Below are 23,607 nucleotides of genomic sequence, written 5' to 3' on the forward strand. Positions count from 1 at the left end.
CAGGTGCCTTTCCTTTCTCTCTAGCAGAAGCAGCATGTCTGCAGAATCAGGGAGAGTAACAGGGAAATAATGGAAGAAAAAAAAATTAAGTATAATTTTGCTCTGAGACAGGCGTTTTGATCCACTACTTTCGCCTTTTGTGAACTCAGGACTGCGTTTCAGGACTCAGTGGATACCCTACCCTTTACGCATTTAGCGAACCTCAACGGAACTGAACCCGTGTTTTAAGAGCTGTTTTTTGGAGAAAATGCAAGTGTGCTGTGAGGCATACTCTGTTCATAAATTATTCATCACCACCCCCAGACCGAACCATTCATTATTTATTTAGAGGAACTGAACGTACAGGACAGGAACATGTATGCCTGCACATGACATCCCCAAGTCAGGCTACTGGATGTTCAACACGGAGCCCTCAAATCACTCGGTTGTGTGATTTTCTCTATCTTTCTCCAAAGATAGAGAAAAATATAGTTCCTTTCCCTGCCCGAAAAAAAAATCTTGACACCCTCTTCACGATACGTAAGGAAACTATTATTGTCAAAATATAGTCTACCTTCACTGGATCCTATTCTTTCCTAGACGAACTTTAGGTGTTAACTGAGAAACAAGGTTTAGTGAGGTTAACACCGAAGTGCAAAGCACAAATTTAGATTTGGGCCTGACGATAGGGATCAGATTTGCACACCGAGTCCCACCCCTACCCAATCAGGGTAAGCCTCCACTCTTACCTTCAGTCGTTTTAAAAGCAAGCGGTTTTTAAAGCCCCAAATCCTGCTCTTTTGTGTTGGCAGCCTCGGAGTTGCCCCTTGAACCGAGTGATTTAGGACGGAAAACCCCACGGTGGTACCCCACCGCAGCCCGCCACCCCCTGCCCCCGCCCCGCTCCGGGATCCCGAGCCGACGCGCCCGGAGCTCGCCCTCCGCCCCCCAGCAGCCGAGCCCGGCCTGGGCTCAGGGCCCCTCTCCAGCGCCCCCTCCCCGGCGCGCTGCGGCTGGCGCTCCCCAGCGCCCCGCCTGACGCTGCAGCTGGGCCGGCGATTCGCTATTGGATTAAAAATAGCAGCGTCCCCCCCGCCCTCGCCCCCGCCTGCCGGCCCCAGGCCCCGGTGCCCGCGCCCGCCCCGCGGCCCGCTCTCGCCGCCCGCGCCCGCTCCCGCTCGGCTCGGTCGCCCGCGCAGCCCGCCGCCCCCGCCGCGCCGCGCCGCGGCAGCCCCAGCGCTCCGGCCCGGCCCAGCCCGGCTCGGCTCCGCCGCGCGCCGCGGCCATGCAGCGCCGCGGCGCCCTGTTCGGCATGCCGGGCGGCAGCGGCAGCAGGAAGATGGCTGCAGGAGACATCGGCGAGCTGCTCGTGCCCCACATGCCCACGATCCGCGTGCCCAGGTCCGGGGACCGCGTCTACAAGAACGAGTGCGCCTTCTCCTACGAGTCGCCGGTGAGTGAGGCGCGGCGGCGCTCCGGGAGCCGCGGGGCAGGGTCGCGGTGCGGGCGGCCTGAGCGGCCGCGAGCCGCCCAGCTCGGCTGCACGTGAAGCGGGGGGAGAAGATGCGCAGTGGCAGCCGGGGACCTCCGCCTCCCGGCGGCGGAGTTGGCTCAGGGGCACTGCAGTTCACCAAACACTTCGTGAGCGAGTGCCTACTGGGTGCTCGGCGCTGCCTTCCCCAAGGCTGCTGCAGCCAGACACCTGGGTCGCCAGGGGCGTTCGCTCCTCCAGCCTTCCCAGGCTGACAGGGCCCCAATGCCCACCAGCCTTCCCATAGCCCCGCCACTGTTTGAAAGATCGAATCGGAGTTCTCTGATCTGAACTACACGTTGTAGAAGGGTTTCGCCCTCCTTGGGGCAAGAGCAGAGGGCAGGTAGCTAGGTGGACAGGATTGATTCCCCCCGGACATCCATTCTTTCTCTGGGACCATTTGCTTTGCCCAGGGATTCCCACCCCTGGACAGTTCTGATTTCCTTTCTGAGCTTGGCTTCCTCCACTTTCCATTTCTTCCTTTCTCCTCTTCTTTCCATCAGAATGTGGGAAGAAGCCTTCTGGTACCTCTACTCAAGCAGCAGAAATAAGGGGGCTCCTGGATTACTATGGTTTACTTTAGCCTCTCCCCTTCCCCCTTTCAATGAATTACTTGGACTGAAATGCACTAGTATAAATTATTAAAAGTTCAATCTCGAGTCGCGACCTCAGAGGCTGGAGGGGGAAGTTAAGACTGATGACTGCCATCCGCCTAGGGCGACTAGTGGTGGTTTTTACCAGGTTGTATGTGTATGTATGAGAAGGAAAAGGAGGGTGAATGTCCCTTTCAAGAGTCAAAATGGGCTTCAAAGTGACTCAGCTGTCTGGCGTTTATCATGTCTTTCTGAGGACCAGGTTATTTTTATCCACCCACTTTAGATCTCATGTGTCACCCAGTAGATCTCAATGCAACGAGACTCAATGCAACCGGGAGGTGCATGGATTAGAGGGACCGAGGCAGATTTCACAATGTCTAACACATTTTACTCATATTATGTAGAGTACTGTTGGAGGAAAAAAACCTCAAAGAGTGGCAAATTTTCCAGAGTATTTTCTGTTATCTTGTGGGTTAGTTTGGCTGATTTCAAAGTATTTTTGTTTGGTATACACTGGAGCACCAGAATTAGTATCCTGTGTGACATTTAGTTTCTCTTTTATGCTAATTCCAGATCATTTGGGGGATAAAAATGTCACTTATTTTTTCATGACTTATTTTTTTCTTTCAAAAAGGTCTATGTAGAGTGGAATGAATGGTTGTATTTAATACTTAGCATATTATGATTACATTATCTCCAGTGACTGTCAGCAATGGCATTGAATTCTGTAATCCACAAAGTATTTGAAAATGCCATTTTCAGATATCGTGTCCAGTGTTGGGTAGGTTCCCACTACTAATAGCTCCTAAGGGTAGAAGATGACGATGGTCCTCACTTAAGCAACTGAGACTGTGAACTCCAGGAAGAAGAAAGTGGCCTAAATCTTTTAGGAGAGTATATAGCATAGCAAGTGGGTGAAACTGCTTTTTCTGTGTTTAACCAAGGTTGATCTTCAATTTTTTTTTTTTTTTTTATAAACTTTGTTATTGGAAATCTTTACCGCATTATGTAGGGTATATAGTAGGTGTGAAAAAAGCTGAAGATTTTAATGCACTTCCACAAATAGTTATTGGGAGCTTGCTGTGTGCCAGCCACCATTGTGGAAGCATTTTGTCCAGTGTAAAATGATGATTTCATTCATGTCACAGTAGTTCATTTGGGGAAGACTGGGCTTATTTACAAGGCTGATAAATCAGTATATTTCATTATCTCTTTCAGAGGAGGAAGAGAAAGGTTTTATAACAAGTTACATTCAAGTACAGTATGTGATGATGCAAGCGCTTTCCCTGTGGTGCTTACTTAACACTCCATCAAGAATCCAAAAAGGATTCTTGAGCACCTACTATGTGCCAGCTCCTACAGGCATTCCTTTTCGAACCATACAGAGTAAAATCCATCGGTGCCAAACACACCAGAGACTTTAATCCAAGAAAAAATATTAAAACCATTTGAGTGAAAAGAATAGTCATCCTTGCTTTGGATTCTTTTGAAAAGGGAGTTAGATAAAGATGGATAGAAATAAAGGAGACCAACATTCCAGGCAAGGGAAATCATACATGTAAACACCTAAAGTATGAATATTCTTATTTGCTTATAATGTATTTGGAAGAAAAAGATTGATTTAATATGAAGTGAGGTCAGAGAATCAAGTAGGGTAGAAGATGAGATCCTTGAATACCTAGAGCAGGATCTTGATTTTATATGCATGTAATCAATCATGTGAAGCTACTGGAAGTAACGTGATTTAAAGTGGTGTGATTGGTGGGAAGATCTTTGCTATTCTTCACCTCTGTGGATATGAGTATTAAGTGGGATGGCGTGATAATTTATTTGTGTCCTTTCTTCTTAATTTCTTCTCTCCTTCTAGGGCTTAGCACATAGCAAGTGCTCAGTAAAGTTCTGGGATGAGTGAGAATTTGTTTTTTGCATCTACCAATTTGGCTTCATCCCAAGCCTACCTCACCACCTTGACCTGTAGGTTCACCCCTCCATGACTTGGCTCATCCTGCAAGATTTGTAATATGACCTTTCAGGAGAGGGGGGACTCTGCATCTTTGTGTCTCCAGCATCCGCCCAGCATCTGGTATATATACCAGGAACTCAGTGAACGTCTAGGAAATGTGTGAATTACATGTGGTTACAGGTTCTGAAAATGGTGAGTATACAACACATGGGAAACATTAGAAAGGAACAGTGTAAGATTGTCATGTAGAATGTGGTGATTTCATTGATTATGAAGGACAAATGTGAAAGAGAGAGCCAGTCTGGCAGAGTTTGAATCCCAGCTCCATCACCAGCTATGTAATTTCTCCATGCCCTGGTTTCTCCATCTGTAAAATGAGGACAATAATGAAACCTACCTCATGGATTTGTGGATTAAATAAATTAATATGTAAAGTGTGCATGGCCAGTTAGTAATCACTAGCGGAAGAAAAGAAAGCAGTAAAGAGTCAATTACAGTTGTAAGCCTGAGTGTGTGGTTGTCAGGGTTTATGCAGAAAGTTTAGTGTGGTTAAGTAGAAAAATTGGTCCAACACTTCTGCTCACGAGCCTTCATGGACCACCATGTAAAATCTACTCCCATCTCCTTGGTTGTTGAACCCCTTCCTTCATTGGAATGTACTTTGTCATTTTCCAGGTTGCCAGCTCTGAGAGGCCAGTCTCTGGGTCTTTGACATGTAAAACTCATTTCCTTTTCCAGGACCACCTTCTTCTCTTGACCATCTTTCAGAGCTCTGCCTCACCTATCCCTTTCTGCTTCAGACTTCATCCTTTCCTCTGAAGCCTACATTATTACTTAGAGTCTATCATACAACGTAGCAGTTAGTTATAGTCTGTCTTCCATCGTTTGCCATCCTTTCATTTTCTTTTACCCATTTAACTGGAAGTTTTAAAACATCAACTGGGTGTGAAACTTCATACCAAACGTTAGGTACGGGAGGAGCTGGGCTACTCTTGTGCTAATATGCCCCTTCTCCACCTGTCTGGGCTTGTAGTGTTATCTATGCCTGGTCTTAGCCGGGGTCAGCTGAAAGACTGAGATGGGGCTTTGGCTTAGGCAGTTTATTTTGGAAAGGTATTCCAGGGACCAGGACTGGAAAAATGTCCAAGGGAATAGTGACAAAGGGAGGGAAGAATAGCCAATCCAAGAGTGAGCTATTGATCTGGCTACCACGGTGGCCACTGGTGCTCAGTCTGGCTGGGGACTCTCAGGAGCTGTTGAAGTTTCTGAGAGTTTTATCCACTGGTTCCCATGGTTCATTGGCCAAAGGCGCCCCAGGGGTGAAACGTCCTTACCTTTCAGGTTTGTATTTGTGCAGCAGAGACTGAGCAGGCTCCTGAAGGCTCCCTGTGGCCATCAGCAGCTGAGAAGGAAGAGATCCTGTGCAGTGGGGCTAGGACGTCAGGCCACACCTGCTGTGGCAAGCGGCAGCACATACCAGCACGGGTGCCTGAGAGGATGTGAGTCCAGCGTAAGCAGTGTTGCCATATCTCTTCTTCCTTTACAGCAGCAGAACAATTTTGTGAAAAGGTGCTTTTCCCACATTCCCCACATCTCTGAGATCTCTTGGTGATGTTGAGATTTTGTTGGTTCTCTATCTTCCTTGGGAGTCTTTGCTCCTGGGAAAGGTGGACAGGGACCTCATGGGAGTGGCTAGTTTAGATATCCATTGGGAAAGGCTTTGAGATCATCTCCTTATAAGAGAACTTCATCTTAGGGGCTCAGTACATCCTTCTGTGATATTGTGATTTATAATAATGAATTTGTATTTAGACTTTTTCCCTGTTCCTGGCACAGAGCTCCTTAAACTCTTGGAATTTCCTAAATGATAAGAGCCATGAAGGTGTCATTTGTTATTTATAACAAGCTTCTTTCAACCATCCCTGGTAACCACTTTTCTATTTTCTGTCTGTATTCTAGGTCCCTCATATGTAAGGGATCATACAGTATTGGTCCTTTTTGGTCTGACTTATTTCACCTACCATATTTTCAGGGTTCATCCATGTTGTAGTATGTATCAATTTCCTTCCTTTTAAAGGGCGAAAATTATTCCATTGTGTGTGTGTGTATTTTTTTGTTTATGCATCCCTCTGATGATGGATGTTTGGGTTGTTTCTAACTTTTGGCTATTTTGAATAAAGCTGCTATGATCACTTGTTTACAAGTATCTGTTTGAGACCCTGTAGAATTTCTTTCGTGCTATGCATGCTGCCCTTCCGGGCAATGAGACTTGCCATCATGGTGCTTACTTGTAGGGGAAAAAATACTTTAACATTTATGTGGAAAATCCTTATCCTAATGGATCAACAGATATAAGATGGTACAGCAAAATTTAGGAATTTACAAATTTTTTTCTCATTGAAGATGTAAACCTAAACTAAATCTAATTAGTTTCACATATCAAAAGTTTCCTTCTAAAAGCAGCCAACTGAAAAGTTGTTTCGTAACAATGCTTCTCAAGCTCTTTGGCTCCTTTGTACTCTTATTTTTGTGGACCCCAAAGAGCTTTGTGTGCTTTCTATCTATCATTAGTTCCTATATTAGAAATAAAGATGGAATAATATAAACTTTCATTCCATTAGTTATTAGATTGATGATGTCATCAGAGGTCATACAGACTCTGAAAAATGCCACTGAATGCCACTGAATGAGAATAAGTGAAAAAGGCAAATAAGTTCGTGTTATGAAAACAGTTTAACCTCATAGATAACTTGAAGGGACTTGGAGACATCATAGGGTTCCCAGGCCATACTTTGAAAACCACAGTTATAGAGTTTAGACAAGAAAAGTACAATTGGTTACTCCAGTGACGTACTCCACCTGCATTGTGGCTTTTATGGGTTCACATTTTCACATTTGTGGTGATTGAATAATTCATTGTTAATCTTAACCATAAATGTCATGTCTTGTACATTCTTTTCGAAGCAAGTGTGAATGTAGAGAATTTGACTCCTTTTGAAAAAATTGCAGCTACGTGGACTGGGACTTATTGCCTCTTTTCAGAGGTGGAAATTCTATATTTTGTTGACTGTGAGCTTTAATGTAGTGTAATCTGGCTGGACTGTTTCCTTGGGAAATCTTAAATTTGAGCATCCTGATTATTTTCCTTTGGCCACTGGTTAGGAGACGTTTGTCATTTCTTGCCTGGAAAGTGAAGGCCTATCTGCCAGCACTCAGGGAGCTGAGCAGGAGAGGAGGACAAGGTGGTTTCAGCATCTGGATATTGGTATTGGCTGGATATTGTCTCTTGTTCTCAACCCTACTTATCCTTGTTTTGCTAAGCCTTTTCCCATGTTGCAGGGATTGGAAACCTGGACACTACATTTCCCAGAATCCCTTGACAGCAGGATTCTGATTTTGCTCCTGCCAGTGAGAGATTTAGAAGGCAAAAGTGGAGAAGCCACTATTGCTATTGCAACTATGGCACATGGCACATGTGAGATTTCCTAGTCCTTCTGTGACTCGAGGTCAGCTCAGTCGTGGGGGAGCTGGGACCACCTGCAGTTCCTAGTGATGCTTGTGCATCCTGATTTCTTGAACATGAGTGGTGGTTTCTCTGACCTTGGCTCTCACAGCTCTTCCTACAATTCTGTAAGCCTCTCATTCCCTGTATTAAATCCCTTCCTGCCTGAAATACTTAGAATAGTTTGTATTTTCTGACTAAATCTGTACCGATATTCTTAGATTACACATATATCTCTAAATTCCTGTTATTCAGGATGGAACCCCTGTTCTTAACTGAGCCCATTGTCTCACAGACCTGCATCTTTTGATTTTACCTTCTCTAGAGAATAAATCTCTAGTGGTTAGCTGGTGTAGGAGGGATCACTTGGACCAAAGGAGGGCTCTGGGGCTCTGACTGCTACCTAGACTGATTTTCAAACCTTCTTCCTTATTTTAGTCTGTTTTTCACCCCAACTTCCAGAGTTATCTGGAGCTGCCATTTCCAGAGTTCTCTTGGAAATTCTAGGGTGTAAATCGGATTCTATTTTGGCTTTCCCTGCTGCAGGCCTAGGATTCAGCTTTGTCAAGTTGTCATAGTCTTTTTAGCATTTATCCATCTGCAGTCCAAATTCCAGATTTTATTGCTATGATTTATATTTTTTAAAAAATTCCTTTACCGTTCTTTTATTTCGGTTTCAGAAAGGAGTGAAATTGGTACACGTGTGTAGTCTGTACTATGTACCCTAGAATCCTACTTTTCGAGACTAATAATCAAGAAGTCACTTGCTGTCTCTTTTTAGTAGCAGTTAATTACCTTTAAAATTGTGTCAATTTTAGAGTTTCGAAATGTAAGAGACAATGCTGATCATGTCAGGGAGACTTTTTGGGAAAGTTTGTGTTCTCAGCTCATACTGCATCTGGACATCTGCACAATTCTGAATTCTGTTTTTCTCCTCTGCATTCTTCTTCCTGTGGACTGGAGCGCAGTAAAAGGTACTGCCATCATTTAGTGTCCCAGGCTGGGAGATGTAATATCATCCACTCTACCTCTCTCTCTTTTAAAAAATCGTGCGAAGTATATATAACATAAAATTTATCTTAACCATTTTAAAGTATGTAGTTCAGTGGTATTCAGCATATTCACATTGTCGTGCAATCATCACTGCTGTCCATCGTTGGAACTTTTTTCATTTTATAAAACTGTAACTCTATCCCTGTCAAACAGTAATTCCCCATTCCCCCTCTCTCCAGTCCCTGGGAACCACAATTCTACTTTCCGTCTCTATGAATCTGGACTGTTCTAGGTACCTTATATAAGTGAGATCATACAGTATTTGTCCTTTTGTGATTAGCTAATTTCACTTACCATAATTTTAATGATCATATGTTGCAGCACGTGTCAGATTTCCTTCCCTTTTAAAGCTGAATAATATTCCATTGAATGTATATACCACTTTTGCTTATCCATTTATCTGTCGACAGATACTTGGGTTGCTTCCAGTTTTCGGCTGTTGTGAATAATGCTATGAACATGGGTATATTTCCCTCTCTTTTACATCACATCTCATTAGTGACCAGGTTCCAAGCTTCCAGCATAGCCTCCTCTCTCCTTCTCCACTGCTAAGGTTCAGGCCCTCGTTATCTCTTGCCTGGACTCTTGCAGAAGCCTCTTAACTGATCACCTTGCCTCCCTCCCAGTCTGTCACATTATAATCACAGTTGTTTTTCTGAAACACAGATCTTATCATTTCATTTTGCTGCCTAGAAATTTTCAACGGCACCATTCATGCTTTCCTAACATAGCACACGTTGATCCGACTTTCCTTGCCAGTGTTGTCACTTAGCATCCGGTTACATTCCTTTTGGCCCAAAGGATTTTGTGTTCTTCAGATGCTCCATGACTTCACCCCTCCATTCGAGTTGACCCATGCTCTTCCCTTAGCCCAGAATGCCTTCTCCCAGCCCCTTACTGTGCTGGGAAAACCTCACTGATCCTTAAACCCCAGCTCAGATGTTCTTTGTGAGCTGCACCCCACACCCTCAGCTGAGTTAGACACTTGTTTTCCTGTGCTTTCAAAGTGCTTTGTACAACTCTGTGATGGTTGGGATACTGATTGTTAAATAGTATTCCACGGAATAGCTGAGGTCTTAAAGAATTAAAGGGAAAAGAGGAGAGGACTGAAAACTGCCATTTGTGAGCCTGTGCTATAGGCTGCATCCTTTCTGTTTTTCTACTTTTTAAAAAATCGCGATCATGTATTTTGGCACAAGAATGTTATTAAAAATAGTCAATATCCTATTTTTTTATTTTATCATATTATCTGACAGGTCATAACTTGACTCTGGAAAAGCCAGGGAAAGAGGTCTTGGGTACTTGCTGAGTATTTTGTGTGTTGTGATTCTAGGTGCCCGAGGGGGGCTTGGTAGAAGCGATCACACATGGTGCCCCTTAGGGCGATGACAAGATGGGACTCTGTGTGCAGCCCAGGCCTCAGTGCTGCTGCTCATGTTCCTGATGGGCGAGCAGCCGAGGACTCGCCTTGTCACATCTACAGGGAAGATGTGAACAAGAGCACCTATTTTTAGGACTGGAACAGCAGGACAATGCAATAATGACAAGAATTTAATGAATCTGAACATGCTTCCAGATTAGAGACGTCGCTCTGCAGTATGCACTTCCTGTGATAATACTGAAAATAAAACATTTTGTTTTGTATTAATTAGCAAGTGTTAATAATTATTTAGAGCCTACTGTACACCCAGCATTGCTCTAGGTGCTATAGGGGGTAGGGAGAGTGTGAGTATTTAGGAAGGAAACAGGACCACAGGAAGGAAGAGTATGACATGGATCTTGCTATCATAGTGCAGTGCGGGTGCCAATTTTGACTCTCTGTTATGAGTCAAACACTGTGCTAGGTACTTTGATATATATTATCTCATGTAATTGTAATAGTAATTGACTTATAAGTGATAACTAGTATTGTTGCCCCATTTTACAGAAGAAGAAACTGAGAGTCAGAGAGATTAGGCAGCTTGTCCAAGGCCTTGTTCTAAGACTGGTTGTGACAGAAATGGGACTTAGCCTTGGCGTGTCATGAAGTTAGACCTTGAAGCACTTACTGGATATTTAAGTTTAAACAGTGTGACACTTATAATGTGTGAATGGAGATTTAAGGCATTGGAATACTCAATAAAATCTAGAAAAGTTACTGGCCTGGACAACTGGGTAGGATCTGAAAATGTGGAGTTTTGGAGGAGGGGAAAGAGGTGGTAGGACCAAGCTTGGTGTGTCTATGAGAGAGTTAATTGTCTGTGAAAGAGAGGGCTGCTGGGGAGACTGGAGACCAAGGCTGGAACCCTGTGGATACAAAGGAGGTTGGTCTAAGGTTAGACTAGAGAGGCTGGCCAGTTAGAAGCAAGAGGGCAGGGTGACGCCAGTGGGTATTTGGCGTGGCTATTCGGGAAGTAGAATGAGGATTGATGGGTTGGGAGGTGATGAGACGTTCACTGGGAATTCGATTAGGAGTCTCTTATAATATTGGTGGGGAGAGGTGTGCTTTCTTTAGAGTGATGACAGTGGGCGTAGAGATGGCGGGGTGGTGGGAATAGACTCAATAGAGGTTCCGATGAAAGATGTAGCCCAACTTAGTGACAGAATATACAGTGGGTGAAGGAGTTGAGAGGAGTTAAAGATGTCTTCACGGCTTGTAGCTTGGGAGACAGAGTGAATCAAGGATGTAAATTAGGAGGATGAGATGGTCAAGTCCTACATGCTCACTGAGAAAACTGGGGACCAGAATGGAGCTCAGAGGTCAGGGTTCAGACTGCAGAGTCTGGCAGTCCCTAGCTTGGAGACCATGGATTTGTGAGTAGCCCTTCCTTTTGAAGGGCCCCAGGGCCCCGCCACTTTGCTCTTGGGATTTTTTTCTCCAAGTTGTGGAGGAAGCAGTGACTGGCATGTGCCTCTTGCCCTTTCACTGATTAGCTCAAGTTCCAAAGAAACTCAGACAGGAGCCCAGGGCAGTATTTTCTCCAGGAGTTACAAATTTTAGCAGATAATCATGTTGTACAAGTAGTTGTAGATGGAATACATGTAGGCTTTACTGTTTCATGAAATAAAATGAATTGAGTAAATCTTCCCCATATTAACTACATACATGGGCGATTGGTCAAGAGGCTGATGGTTCTTGTGAGTTGCAATTAGAAAGCTTTTTCCTGATCAAACTAAGTGTTGCTTTTTCTTTTTTTTTTTTTGTCCTGGTTAATTCTTTGGGTGTAGCTGTAAAGTTGTGACCTGTACACAGGTGTCTCTGTCCCCAGCAGTTCTTAGAAATAACCTTGGCGGTCTGTTAGTGAGATTAGTGGGCTGATTGGCCAGGAGGAAAGAGAACATACGGGTCTGAAGGTGAGGAGTGGGGAGAGGGTGGGAGAGGCAGTGGTGAAAGCAATTCTCACATTGTGTCTTGTTGGGAATAGCTGCTGAATAGCTAGCTCCTTTGGACCTGCCATTTGGGCAGAATCTCCATTGAATCTTTAGCCTGAGGCTTTGGAAAGAGCCTCGTTTGGGGCGCTGTCTCTCCTGGCCGTCACGAGCAGAGTGGGATCACAGACAGAGCCGGTGACTGGACATAAGATGGTGAGAGCGGGTGGACTGTGCCGTCCAAACCCTGCAGCTACTTCACCGGCATCTTGGAGCCTTGGGTCTTGCCACTGTTTTTGTCAGGGAGCTGTCAGCCTGGAGCAATTCATAACTGCAACTTCAGCTATCCTTCTGAGTTTGGGGAGTGGCAGTGGTAGGGTCTGCTGAACCCCTTGTGCTCCCCTGCAGGAAAGCCTGGTAGAACCCCTGGCAGAAGCTGCTTATTTGAGTGGCTCTTTTTTGCCTGTCCCTTCGACTTTCCCGGAGTGAAACAGCCTTGAAAAAAAGAAGAAACTGCTCTTTTCCTCAAACTCCTAAATGGTATATGCTTGCCGACAGCCACCCACCTAGCTCCTGCCACCAAAACGACATCTGCTTCTCAGTTGCACCAGGCAGCATGGTGTTGGGGGGCAGACTGGCCTGGGTTCAAATTCTCCTATCCCTTTGCTGCTTAGTAGCAGTGTGACTTCAGCAAGTGCCTTAATTTCTCTGAATTTCTCTGAGCCTTGGTTTTGCCCTCTGTAGGATCTACCATGCAGGGTTGTTGTAATCATGGCCGCCTGTAAAACATTACTTACTGCTTTCCATCTCTTTAGTGGGATTTAGTGGGAGGGATTCCTCTGAGAAGAAGGTGAAATGGGATTTATACAGTCTTGGCTTTTTCACACATGCCGTACTTGGTAATTCTGCTCTGCGGGAAAAGCTTTGGGCATGAGTGTGCTGACCTCTTTTGGGGGGAACTCTGTTCAGGGCTGTTATTCATATTCAAGTTCAGCTCTTAGTGATGGGCTTTTATGGGTTAGTCTGGACACCTAATCCTTATGTTTAATATAGTTATCAGGGGAAATGCATCTTGAAGAAAACCATCTCTTTTAGAAAATAATATGAAATGACTGTAAAAGGTTTTTACCTTTGACGAGGTGGTTTCACATTTTCTTTTTTTAGGTATTGGCTGGGAACAGCTTCGATGGATTATGGCTTCAGTTTAGCACTGCTACCGATGCTCACCTCAGTATCTTCATCCTCTGACGCTGTTCCTTTTGCTCTTTTGTCCTGTGAGCGTAATAGTAGCTGCTCTTTGTGTCCTTCCTGAACCCTTCCCCAGCTGTTCCAGTGACAGTGTCCTCAAGTGCTCTCAATACCCAGAGCAAGGATTTGGTTTAATACTTAGGAAAAAAATTAATGAATGACACCTCAGTGCAACAGTAAATTTATAGCATGTCAGAACCTAGCCGTTCGGACCTTGCTTTTAGCCTGTGCAGCTCTTAGGTGTAGGAGAGCCCTGCAGAGAAGAAAACCTTTAAGTTGTAGCAAGCTGGAAGAACAATTACTGCGTTAACATTTCTGTTTCTTCTTAACACTTCATGGCCACAAGCATGGATTATCAGTATTTGGCAGAGAGGCCTACACCATCCTGTGATTATATGCATTTACTTTTTTCTACTTAGCTTATACAGACACATTTATTTCAGTGGATTTACTGTTGAGAGCAAAGTTTTGGATTTTGCAAATATTGTATCTGGTAGTTCTGAACTGAGTCTTTCTTTACCCTCCAGCCTATTTTTGGACAGTGCTTTTCTCCATATTTCCCCTTTCTGTGGGTTGCCTGCTTGCTGCACTTGAGCTGGAACCTTGTTTTACTGTCTTATTTGTGTATTTGCTTCTCATCTGCATGTATACTTAATTTTCGCATTTTACAACCATTGTCTGTTTTGCTCTGGAAGCCAGAATGTACTGGGGATGGTGGAATATTCACATCTACCATTCAGATATGGAAGTACTGAGAGGATGAATTAGTAGGGAGATGGTTGCTTGTTGAAAGCCAGAGTTGAGCAGAGAGAGGTGGGTGGTCTCATAAAGTAATGGGTCAAAATAGTTAGGAGTGGCCCTTGATTCGGCCCTTTTCTGCACACCTCTACATGTAATCCATCTTCTATGCTTATGGGCTCGATCCTAAAATTATATCCTGAAGCTACCCAAGTTTCCCCATCGTTGCCTTGAGCCCCCTTCCCTTTTCCCCCTGCCGCCTCCCCCAGGCTTAGCTACTATCTTGCCTTCTTTAGACAAGGGCTGTCTAATAGAACTTTCTATGACTATGAGAATGATCTGTATCTGCACTGTCCAGTGTGGTAACCCCTAACCACATGTGGGTATTGAGCACTTGAAATGTGGCCGGTGTGACTGAGAAACTTAACTTTAATTTAACCGATTTTAAATTAATTTGGATTTAAATATTCACATGTGTCCAGTGACTACTGTATTGGATAGAGCAAGTCTAGACTATATAACAGCCACACATTCTCTTGAGCCCCTTCCCATAGTTCTCCCTCAGTAGCCTGAGTGATCTTTTAAAACTGTAGATCAGTTGGTGGCGCTGCTCACTTTGAAACCCTGCAGTGGCTGTGCATCCCCCTTAGAGTGAAATCCAGCTCTTCTCATGCTGGTGAGGCCAACGCTGCTGGCCTCTGCAGACCTCCTCTTAGCCTGCCGTCATTTTCCTCTCGCTTGACTCTAGCACCCTGACTTTCTCTTTATTCTTTTGAGGGTGTAGCCAAGCTTTTTCTGGAGTTGTGGCCTTGTACATGCTTTTTCATTTAGCTGGTGTTCTTCCCACTTTACTTACTGGCTCCTCATCCTTGAGGTCCTACTCAACTCTCTCCTCCCATCTTCAGCTGTATAATGACACCAGTCTTCTTATCTGTCTACCCTTCTTTAGGCTTTTGTATCACTCTTATGACTGCTGGAAATTATCTTTCTTATCTCTTTCTTGTTTATTGTCTGTCTCTTCTTACTAGGATATGAATGTCATCAGGGTACCAACTTGCCTCCCTCCCTCTCGCTCTCACTCCCTCTTTTGAATAAACTGCTGCCCCAAAGCCCCCACCGACTTCTCTTGCCCCTGGAGAAGATGTCACAGCCTCATTCTCTGTCACAGCTTCTTTTCCACACCCCACACAGACCATCTCCCTTCTGTAAACTTGGATGGCATCCAACTGGGGCACAGTGTCCTTGATTAGTTTTATTTTTCTGTTGTAATCACATTCTAGTCTGCCTCCCTGAGATTACACTCCTTATGACCTCTCTTTTACTTGTGCATTCCCAAATTTCCTTAGCTACATGTTTTGCAATAATCTCTTAGTTATTTCATACCACACTTTGAGTAATGTGAATTTGCAGTCCCTGAAAACTGTTCAGTTGGCTTGTGAAAGCCCAAGGAAAGCTTTGGTTAAGAAAAGGGAACTGAGTATATTTAGAATCATATATTTGATTCTAAATATATTCAGTTGAGAAAAATTTTATTGTTATATTATTAAAAAATGAATCCATGTCCTGATAAATTGGAAAATGCCAAAATATAACATGAAAAAAAAATTCCACATTATCTTCCCATGCTGAGATAACATCAAGATAATATATGTGTCACATATATTATTATATCATACAACACTGTTTTGTTACCTGCTCTTCTCACTTGAAAATACCTGATTGGCTAAAGAAGCTGTGGTACATATATGCAATGGAATATTACTCAGCCATAAGAAGAGATGAAATACTGGCATTTGCGACAACATGGATGGCCTTCGACATAATCATGCTAAGCAAAATAAGCCATACAGAAAAAGTTGAAAATCACATGATATCACTTATATGTGGGATATAAACCTAAAAGCAACAAATGAACAGGACAAACAGAGACTCATGGACATGGACAATAGACTAGTGGTTACCAGAGGGGAGGGGGAAGGGGAAGGTAGACAGGGTAAAGGGGGTCAAATATGTGGTGACAGAAAGAAATCTAACCATGGGAGGTGAACACACAGTGTAAATATATATATGCCTTATTGTTAAAATGTACAGCTGAAACTTATTGGATTTCGTTAACCAGTGTCACCATAAAAAAAAAAAATTAGAAAGAAAGAAAATTGTCTATTTAGTGGTAGACAAATCCATCAAAAGGCAAATATGATGTGATGTAAAGGGGAAAAATAAAACTAAGATAAAAAAAAAAATCTATCAGTAAATACTCATCACGATTTAATTTTAAGTGACCAGAGTGTTTGTCACATTTTATGATTGTACCATAAATTACTAAACAGATCTATTCTTGAGCATTCAGATTATTTCCTTTCACTATTACAGGCAGCTGATTTAGTGAATTTCTTTTCTTTTTCTTTTTTTTCTTAATAGTCAGTGTTCTAGAAAATACCGCGTTCTTGTCCCTTTTGTCTCCCTTTTGCGCGAGTGTGTGAGTCACAGCCTTTCCCGGGTGTTAGTATGTAATTTGTCCTGGACGTGGATTTGTTGTGACTCCATCTACCTACATCATGTTTCTCTTTGTGGCAATGACCGCTTGTTTTCCACACTGTTCTGTAGTTCTAAAAACAAGTGTTACGCAGTGACTGTTTCCTGAGTGCATTGCTCACACATGCTCACTCTCCCTTCCTGTCTTCCAGCGAAGGCTGGTCTCCAAGAACACGCCATCGTAAACAAAGTTCTCTGAACACCTACTGATTGACAATGTGGTGTATTTTTATTTAAAATGACTGTTTACTTGCTACTCCCAAGCATGTTGTAACCTTAACCTTTCTATTCGCCACTGTTTTAATATTCTTTTAAATGGCAGGCAGTACAAAAAGAGGTGACTTCGTCCTTGGTGTTACTTCTGAAGAGTACATAGGATTCTACCATGTAAAGCAGTAAATGAATGGCTATGGATTATATTTATACTGACATGCATTGAAGAATGTATTTCAAAACAATGCGTGGGCTTCTAATGCTTGTCCTTTCTTATGGTTCGATCATGGGGTGGGAGTTTTCAAAGCGAATCATTATAAAACCTCAGAGAAGCCCTGAGTGATATTTCTTGATTTCCTTGTGGTTTCAGGTTTCTAAATCAAGTCTTACATATTGGCCAAGTTTCTGTTTAGTGCATCATGAAAATAATAATTAGAATCTTACTTAGCTAACTACACACAGAGAAGCGCACTTTGACGATTCTGGGCTGGGTGGCCTCTCGAAGTAGGAGCTAGATAGATAGGGTCCAAGGTAGGATGGTATGTAGAGATGGCAGCCACTGTCCTGAAGAGCCATGTGAGGTTGGCTTGGTTTCAAAAGGTAAGTAAAGGTAAGGGGCAGCGGGGTTCATGTGTCCAAGCTGCTAAGAGCATGACTTTAGCCAGTCAAACCAGGAAAGCCGGTATTCCTGCGGGTGTCTCAGGCAGTTTTTCTATGCATGACCATCAGTTTTCTTTTGATGATCCCTATCGTTTAATTATGCCAAAGACTTGAAATGGAACCTGTGCTAGGAAGTATTTTAAATTCAGATTGGAAGGGTACTGAGGACCTGTTTGAGAGAGTTTGAGAGAGAGACTAAACTATGTAACTGAATAACAAATAACTACACAAAACTTGCCATTCATTTCATAAATGTTTGTTCAGTCCTGCTCTGTACCAGATACTGTTTTGGGAATTCAGTAATGAATGTGACACAATTTTCCTGCTCTCAAGGAGCTCAGCTTCTGAATGTGGTGACCCTTAATGAAACAAGCTTGGATTTCTCATGGCTACAGATTTCAAATAGCAAGATGCTAACCGTTGTGAAGTGAAAGCTGGTTTGGGGTTAAGGACTCAGCACAGGGGAATGAGCAGGGAGATGTGGGACTTGGTCATGGGCAGAGGCTGGCAGGGTGGATGCGGAGACAGGTGTGGGATCCGGGGAGGATGACAGTTGTGCAGGCATTGACATGAGTAGCCAGTTTTGATGGAGCTACTCTGAAGACTTGAGGCCTGATCTGGTGTCTCAGAAGGTCCTTGAAGTGATGCTTTTCTGACAGTGAGACACTCTTAGGATTGGGCAGTTTGCATAGCTCTAGACCAGAACTACTCAAACGATAGCCAGCTGACTGGTGCCATGAGATGAGTACAAACATTGAGTATGTGTTTAGTGTCTATAGTGATTTGACTTTGCAGGTACATCCAAACACATGAGCAGTGAATTAGTTTGTTTGAAGAGGATATAGACCAATTTGGGTTTTGTGGGACTTACACGAGAAAGTTTACATCTGACTGGAGCTGGAAACTAGTCAAATGCAGGGGGCCTATGTATCTTTCCCTAATGAATAGAAACAAAACAAAACAGAAGAAAACAACCTGGTCCTTCAGGACAATAGCTTGGTCCACCCTAGACCAGGCATGGAGGTAATGGGAGGTGAGGGAGGCTGTGGGCCCCAAAGTCAAGAACTTAAATAAATCCGAAATCATTTATCACATTCCAGTTTCATTTCAGGTCTTCGTCAGTGGGTGGACTTCCCTTCCCCTCTGCCCTTTCCTCCTGTCATCAGCACGTGTTCTTTTTTCATGAACATTATTTTTCTACGGACATCGTACATAGTTCTATACATATTTTCTGTACACATTATTACACACAACTTGTAAATTTGTCATTTTAAATAATGTTATAGTATTTTGTTGTGTTTGTATATCCGCAGGTTTTTAGCTCCTTTATTTGGGGCCATTGCTACTTTTTCCTATTATAAATAGTACATCTGTGAATATTTTTGTACAAATTAGGGTTTTCTTTCTTCCTTCTTTTGGGTTCTTGAAGTCTGTACCCAGAGGAGAAATACTGTATCAAAGGGTCACAGTTTTATTGCTCTGTGGAAAGATGGAATTGATTTATATTGTGGGAGCAGGTGAACAAGTTTTCTCTGTGACTTCAGTTTGTGTAATTTTAATACTTTTTTGCTAGTATATGTCAGTAGACATATACTCACCTTGAGATAGTTTTAATGTGTTTGCTTCAGGAGATAGAGAAGATGTCATGATTTGGTTTTAATGTATTCTCACAGTTAAAACTAAACAATCTTAAAAATTCTTACCAAGAAGAATCTGAATGTTGACATTTTGAATTTTATCAATTTTACATAGTTTGAATATACTTTTCTTTGTTATACTTTACATATTTACCCAGTCTGTTATATTTGGTTTTCTATTTGTTTCATTATATTTTGTGGGATAAAACTTGTTCATTAGTGTTTATATGTTTATATTTTTATACTTAACTACACCATCTCTTGCATTTTTGTATTTTCTTGGCCAGAAGTTATTTTCCCCTTCATAAGTGGGATAAATATGTTATTCTGCTCTTTTCTAGATTTTTAAATGCCATCTCTTGTGTCTCTCTGGACCTTATTACAGTGTTTGTTATAAGATGTGGATCTAGGTTAATTTTCTTCTATACCGATGTTTAACTGTACTAGTAATTTTTATTAGTGATTTTCCTCTTGCTTTTGTGTTTTTTATGGTTTGACATATGTTAAGCAGTTATCATAGAATGAATATCCTTTTGGACTCTCCATCGTTATGTTACCATTTTTTAAAAAAATTAACCCAATATATATGAATTTCATTTGTAATCTATTTTAATAAATCACTCTACCACCATGACTTGATACAAGTATTATTTTGCACTCTTTCTTCTTACTCAAGTTACATTTCACTGTCAGTTGGTTCAGTTCTCTAAACCTGCTTGATTTAAAAAATTTTATTTATTTTTTCTAAAGCTGTATTACACTAAATCTTAAGCAAAGGACACTGGATATTAGAAGGCAGTCCACTCCAGTCTTTACAGTCTAGTTCAGTTACTTTTTTTCTTGTGTGTGTTCTGCTGGCATTTTCACAAAAACCAAGATGTGATCCAAGTTTCTGCAGTTTTAGCATTGTCCTTATACAGAAGGTCCTGCCTGATTTCTTGGCTGCACTTGTGGCAAGTGCTGTATGGTGATTTTTGTGGGAGTATTGCTGGTAAATTTGAGGATGAGGTCGAGAGTTCAAAACCTCTTAAGAGTCAATTAGCTTAGCTTGTGTCCCATGTGATAAATCATTCTCTGTGCTTCGGTCGCAAAGGAATTGAGAGAGATTTGTCAGCATAGAGTTGTCATCATTAGTGAAAGAAGCTGGACATGGCATGGAGTATTGACTTTGTGAAAGTGTCTTATGGGATCAATATTTAGACATTAATAAGGCAAGAGGGAAGAAAGTGATCATTAGGCTGGGTTTTTTGTTTGTTCTATATGGGGTAACTTTTAAAGTGTTTTCTGTCTCAGTGTGTCCTGAATTTTTAGAATTACTAGCCAGTTCTCTGGGTGGTGCTCCATCTCAGGGTCACTAGTAGAGGGGCATAAGCTGGTTCAGAGGTCAGCTTGTGTCTCTGATGGGAGATGCCTGGGGACATTTGTAATAGAATCCTTCTCTCTGTGTGGCCATTTGTCTGTGAGTGCCAAAGCACTTTTCTCTTTGATTATGGACTTTGTGACAATATTAAATGATTCCAGAAATTGAGAACAAATGTTTGATATATTAAATTTTTATCAAATTCCCTAATAAGTCAAAAACTTTTGGCAATGAAGCAGTAAAGACTTTATGATTATTTTAGTGATTATGAACTTTTGCATTATATAGCTATTCTATATTTTCTTCAAAAAATTTCTTCAAATCTATACTTAAACATTTTTCTTTTTCTGCTTGCTAATTTTTTGGTTCTCCCACTAGTTGCCTAATATTTGTTACCCCCAAATGTGTGGCTGTCAGACTCACCTTACTCTTCCTTCTGCTTGTTTCCCCCAATTATAAGTTAATTGAGATAATAGGAGATACATGTAGCACACAGAATTTTTAGCTTACAATAAATAATTACCAATGTTTATGTAGTGCTTTACAGTAGAAAATATATTTCATACCCTTTGAACTTCATGAAATCCTGTGAGGTGAGGGTTATAGGTACAGCCATATTTATAGAAGAAGATACTGGAGTTCAGAGACTGCGTGACAACCTGTCTTAGGCCACAGAGCTAATTAGTAGTGGTTCAGGCCCTCTGGTTATAAATCTCATATTTTCCCCATATTTCTTCTGGTTTGCATTCTTTTTGATCAAATTACATTTTATTGGAAAAGAATGGAAGTGTTATTTTTTTTTTTAAATCACAACATGTAATAGAATAGTGCTCAATTTAATAGGCTTAATGAATAACTGACCATAATAATGATGCAATATTTTTTTCTTAAGGGTTATGACAATGCAAAAGAACATGTTTATCTAAAAAATTATTTTGAAAATATTTAACTAATTGATCAAATGAATGTAATGTGTTGCCTCTAGTTGAAGAACTTTCCTAATTTTATTCAAATGATCTCATTAAAGGGGAAAAAGTTATCCAGAAGCTATATAATTCTGATCTTTTTAAAGTGAAGTTTAAGAAATTTTATTTGTTTATTGCCAGAATATAAAATTGAAATAGGTTTTTGTCTGTTTACCTTGCTAAATTCACAAATTAGTTCTATTAGTTATTTTTAGTAGTTCGTAGATCCCTTAGGATTTTGCATTTAGACTATAATGTCATCAGCAAATTGAGAGCATTTTACTTCCTTCTTTGAGATTTTTATGTCTTTTCTTTTTCTTGCCTTGTGCAATGCATATGCTACAGTAAGAGGCACATATTTTAACTAATGCTGTTCTAGTGTTCTCATCGTGTCTGGCTTATAAACCACAGTTACAATGTTGGACAATTTTATTAGAAATTAAAAAAAATAAACATCTTGAGTTATTCGAACTTGAAAAATTACTTTTTATGTATTGGTAATGACATCAGTATCTGTTTTAATATTGTAATTTTGTGCTCTACTGGAGTGCAACGTGAGGAATTTTGATAGATGTCTGTTGGCAATTCTGACAGGTATCTAAGTAACTTTAAAAAAAAAATTTGGAATGGGGAGACTTACGGGAGCTTAATAAATATCCACTTGGAGTGATGCCTAATTTTAGATGCTAAGTTTACAGAGAAGCATGTTAGGCAGAGAAAAAGGAGCGAGGAGATTGGGATAGAAAATCAAGTATCTAAAATGTCAACAATATTTTTTGATTGTTCATTATAGCAGTATGTCTATAATTAAATAATATTTGAAATACTGCATAGAGGGATAAAGAGAAATAGATTCAAATTTATCTCTGACACTTCAAAGCTATGTGAACTTGGGCAAGTGACTTATCCTTAGTTTTCTCGAAAACTATAAAATGGAAATAAAAAGAAGCAGTTTGTAGTGTTGTTCGAATTAGAGATAATATATGTAAAGCACCTGGCACATACTAGGCATGCAATAAATATGTAGCTATGATTATTGTAGGGCTTTATCTTTTAGTATCTACTTATTAAGTTATTATTTATATATTGCTATAATTTATTAATGTGTACCATCAAATATCACGTGTCACCAAGGGAGGGAACAATATCTTTGAAGAAACCCGTCCTGCTAAAAGGATATAAAAACCTTGTTCCTGGAAACATACACTGACAAATGAGGATGAATGATGATAAACCACTACAGTGATGGTAGTTGGATCACTCACCAGCTTTCTTCTGTCCCTTATCATCATTTACCCCAGTTTGGAGAGTCAGACAGCATGTTTACTTCCCAGGGGGCCTGAGTATCTTGCCTATCAGTGAGTTGTCCAGGAGCACCTGGAACCCAGGGGTGGGGTGGACGGGTGGGGTGGACACTGGTGCTGTGGGTGGCCGTGGAGCCCATGGAGGGTCACTGCAGATGACTGTGACGGCCAGGTGGCCTTTGCCACGCTTCGTCTTCATTATTTATCTCCTTTCCGCTTCCCTTTCTCTGTGTCTAGACTACTTGGGTAGGCATCCTTGGCTAATGTGTAACCTGTCTCTTTCTTCTAGAAATCAGAAGGTGGACTCTATGTATGCATGAACACATTTTTGGCCTTTGGAAGGGAACATGTTGAAAGACATTTTCGAAAAACTGGACAGAGTGTATACATGCACCTGAAAAGACATGTGCGAGAGGTGAGAGATACATTTTTGGAGAACTGGTTTGTTATCTTTCTTGTAATGTTGTCTTAGTGTGTTTATCACATGGAGATGTTACTATGCCCACGTAACTTCTGCTTCTCTTTGATGATAGGAAATAAATACAGGATCATTTGTAGAAATTCATACACTTCTCTAAACCTTATTTTAACCAGTTTTATCTTTCTCTTCCTCTAAACCTCTGATAGAGGTTAAGAAGATGGGTTGATTGAAAAAAAATTAAATAAAAATTATAGAAAAAGTACATAAAATTATGTCAGGAACACTCATGAGTCCAAAAATAAGATATAAAAACTATTTGGATATTTTTGTTTCAGATTTTTTTCTTTTTAATTTTGGTGAAAGAACTTTCCTGAAAGTTCAGGTCCTTTTTTTTTCCCTCACTCCCCAGAAGTACTCATGGATGTGAATTTGTTGTTTCTCATTCATATGCATGTCATTATATTTTATTTACATTGAAGTATTTATGACTAATATATATAGAAAGACTATATGTTTTAAAGATGTAGATAAATACTATCGAACTGTTACCTATA

At 41.4% G+C, this 23,607-nt stretch overlaps 1 protein-coding gene and 1 non-coding gene across 2 annotated transcripts in view; one reads left to right on the plus strand and one right to left on the minus strand.

The window, feature by feature from the left end:
* Positions 1-1,184: 1,184 nt before the first annotated feature.
* Positions 1,185-23,607, plus strand: part of USP13 (ubiquitin specific peptidase 13) — a 98,568-nt gene continuing 76,145 nt past the window's right edge. The window contains exons 1-2 of the mRNA XM_016128008.2: positions 1,185-1,432; positions 22,922-23,047. Coding sequence (XP_015983494.1) covers positions 1,265-1,432; positions 22,922-23,047 — 294 coding nt within the window. The 5' untranslated portion in view covers positions 1,185-1,264. The remainder of the gene's footprint in view (positions 1,433-22,921; positions 23,048-23,607) is intronic.
* LOC118602369 lies at positions 19,754-19,928 on the minus strand. Its single transcript, XR_004950706.1, has one exon. It is a non-coding gene; the product is annotated as a small nucleolar RNA SNORA81 (small nucleolar RNA).

The sequence above is a fragment of the Rousettus aegyptiacus genome, unplaced genomic scaffold, assembly GCF_014176215.1.
Source record: "Rousettus aegyptiacus isolate mRouAeg1 unplaced genomic scaffold, mRouAeg1.p scaffold_m13_p_4, whole genome shotgun sequence".
In the NCBI taxonomy this organism is placed as follows: domain Eukaryota; kingdom Metazoa; phylum Chordata; class Mammalia; order Chiroptera; family Pteropodidae; genus Rousettus; species Rousettus aegyptiacus.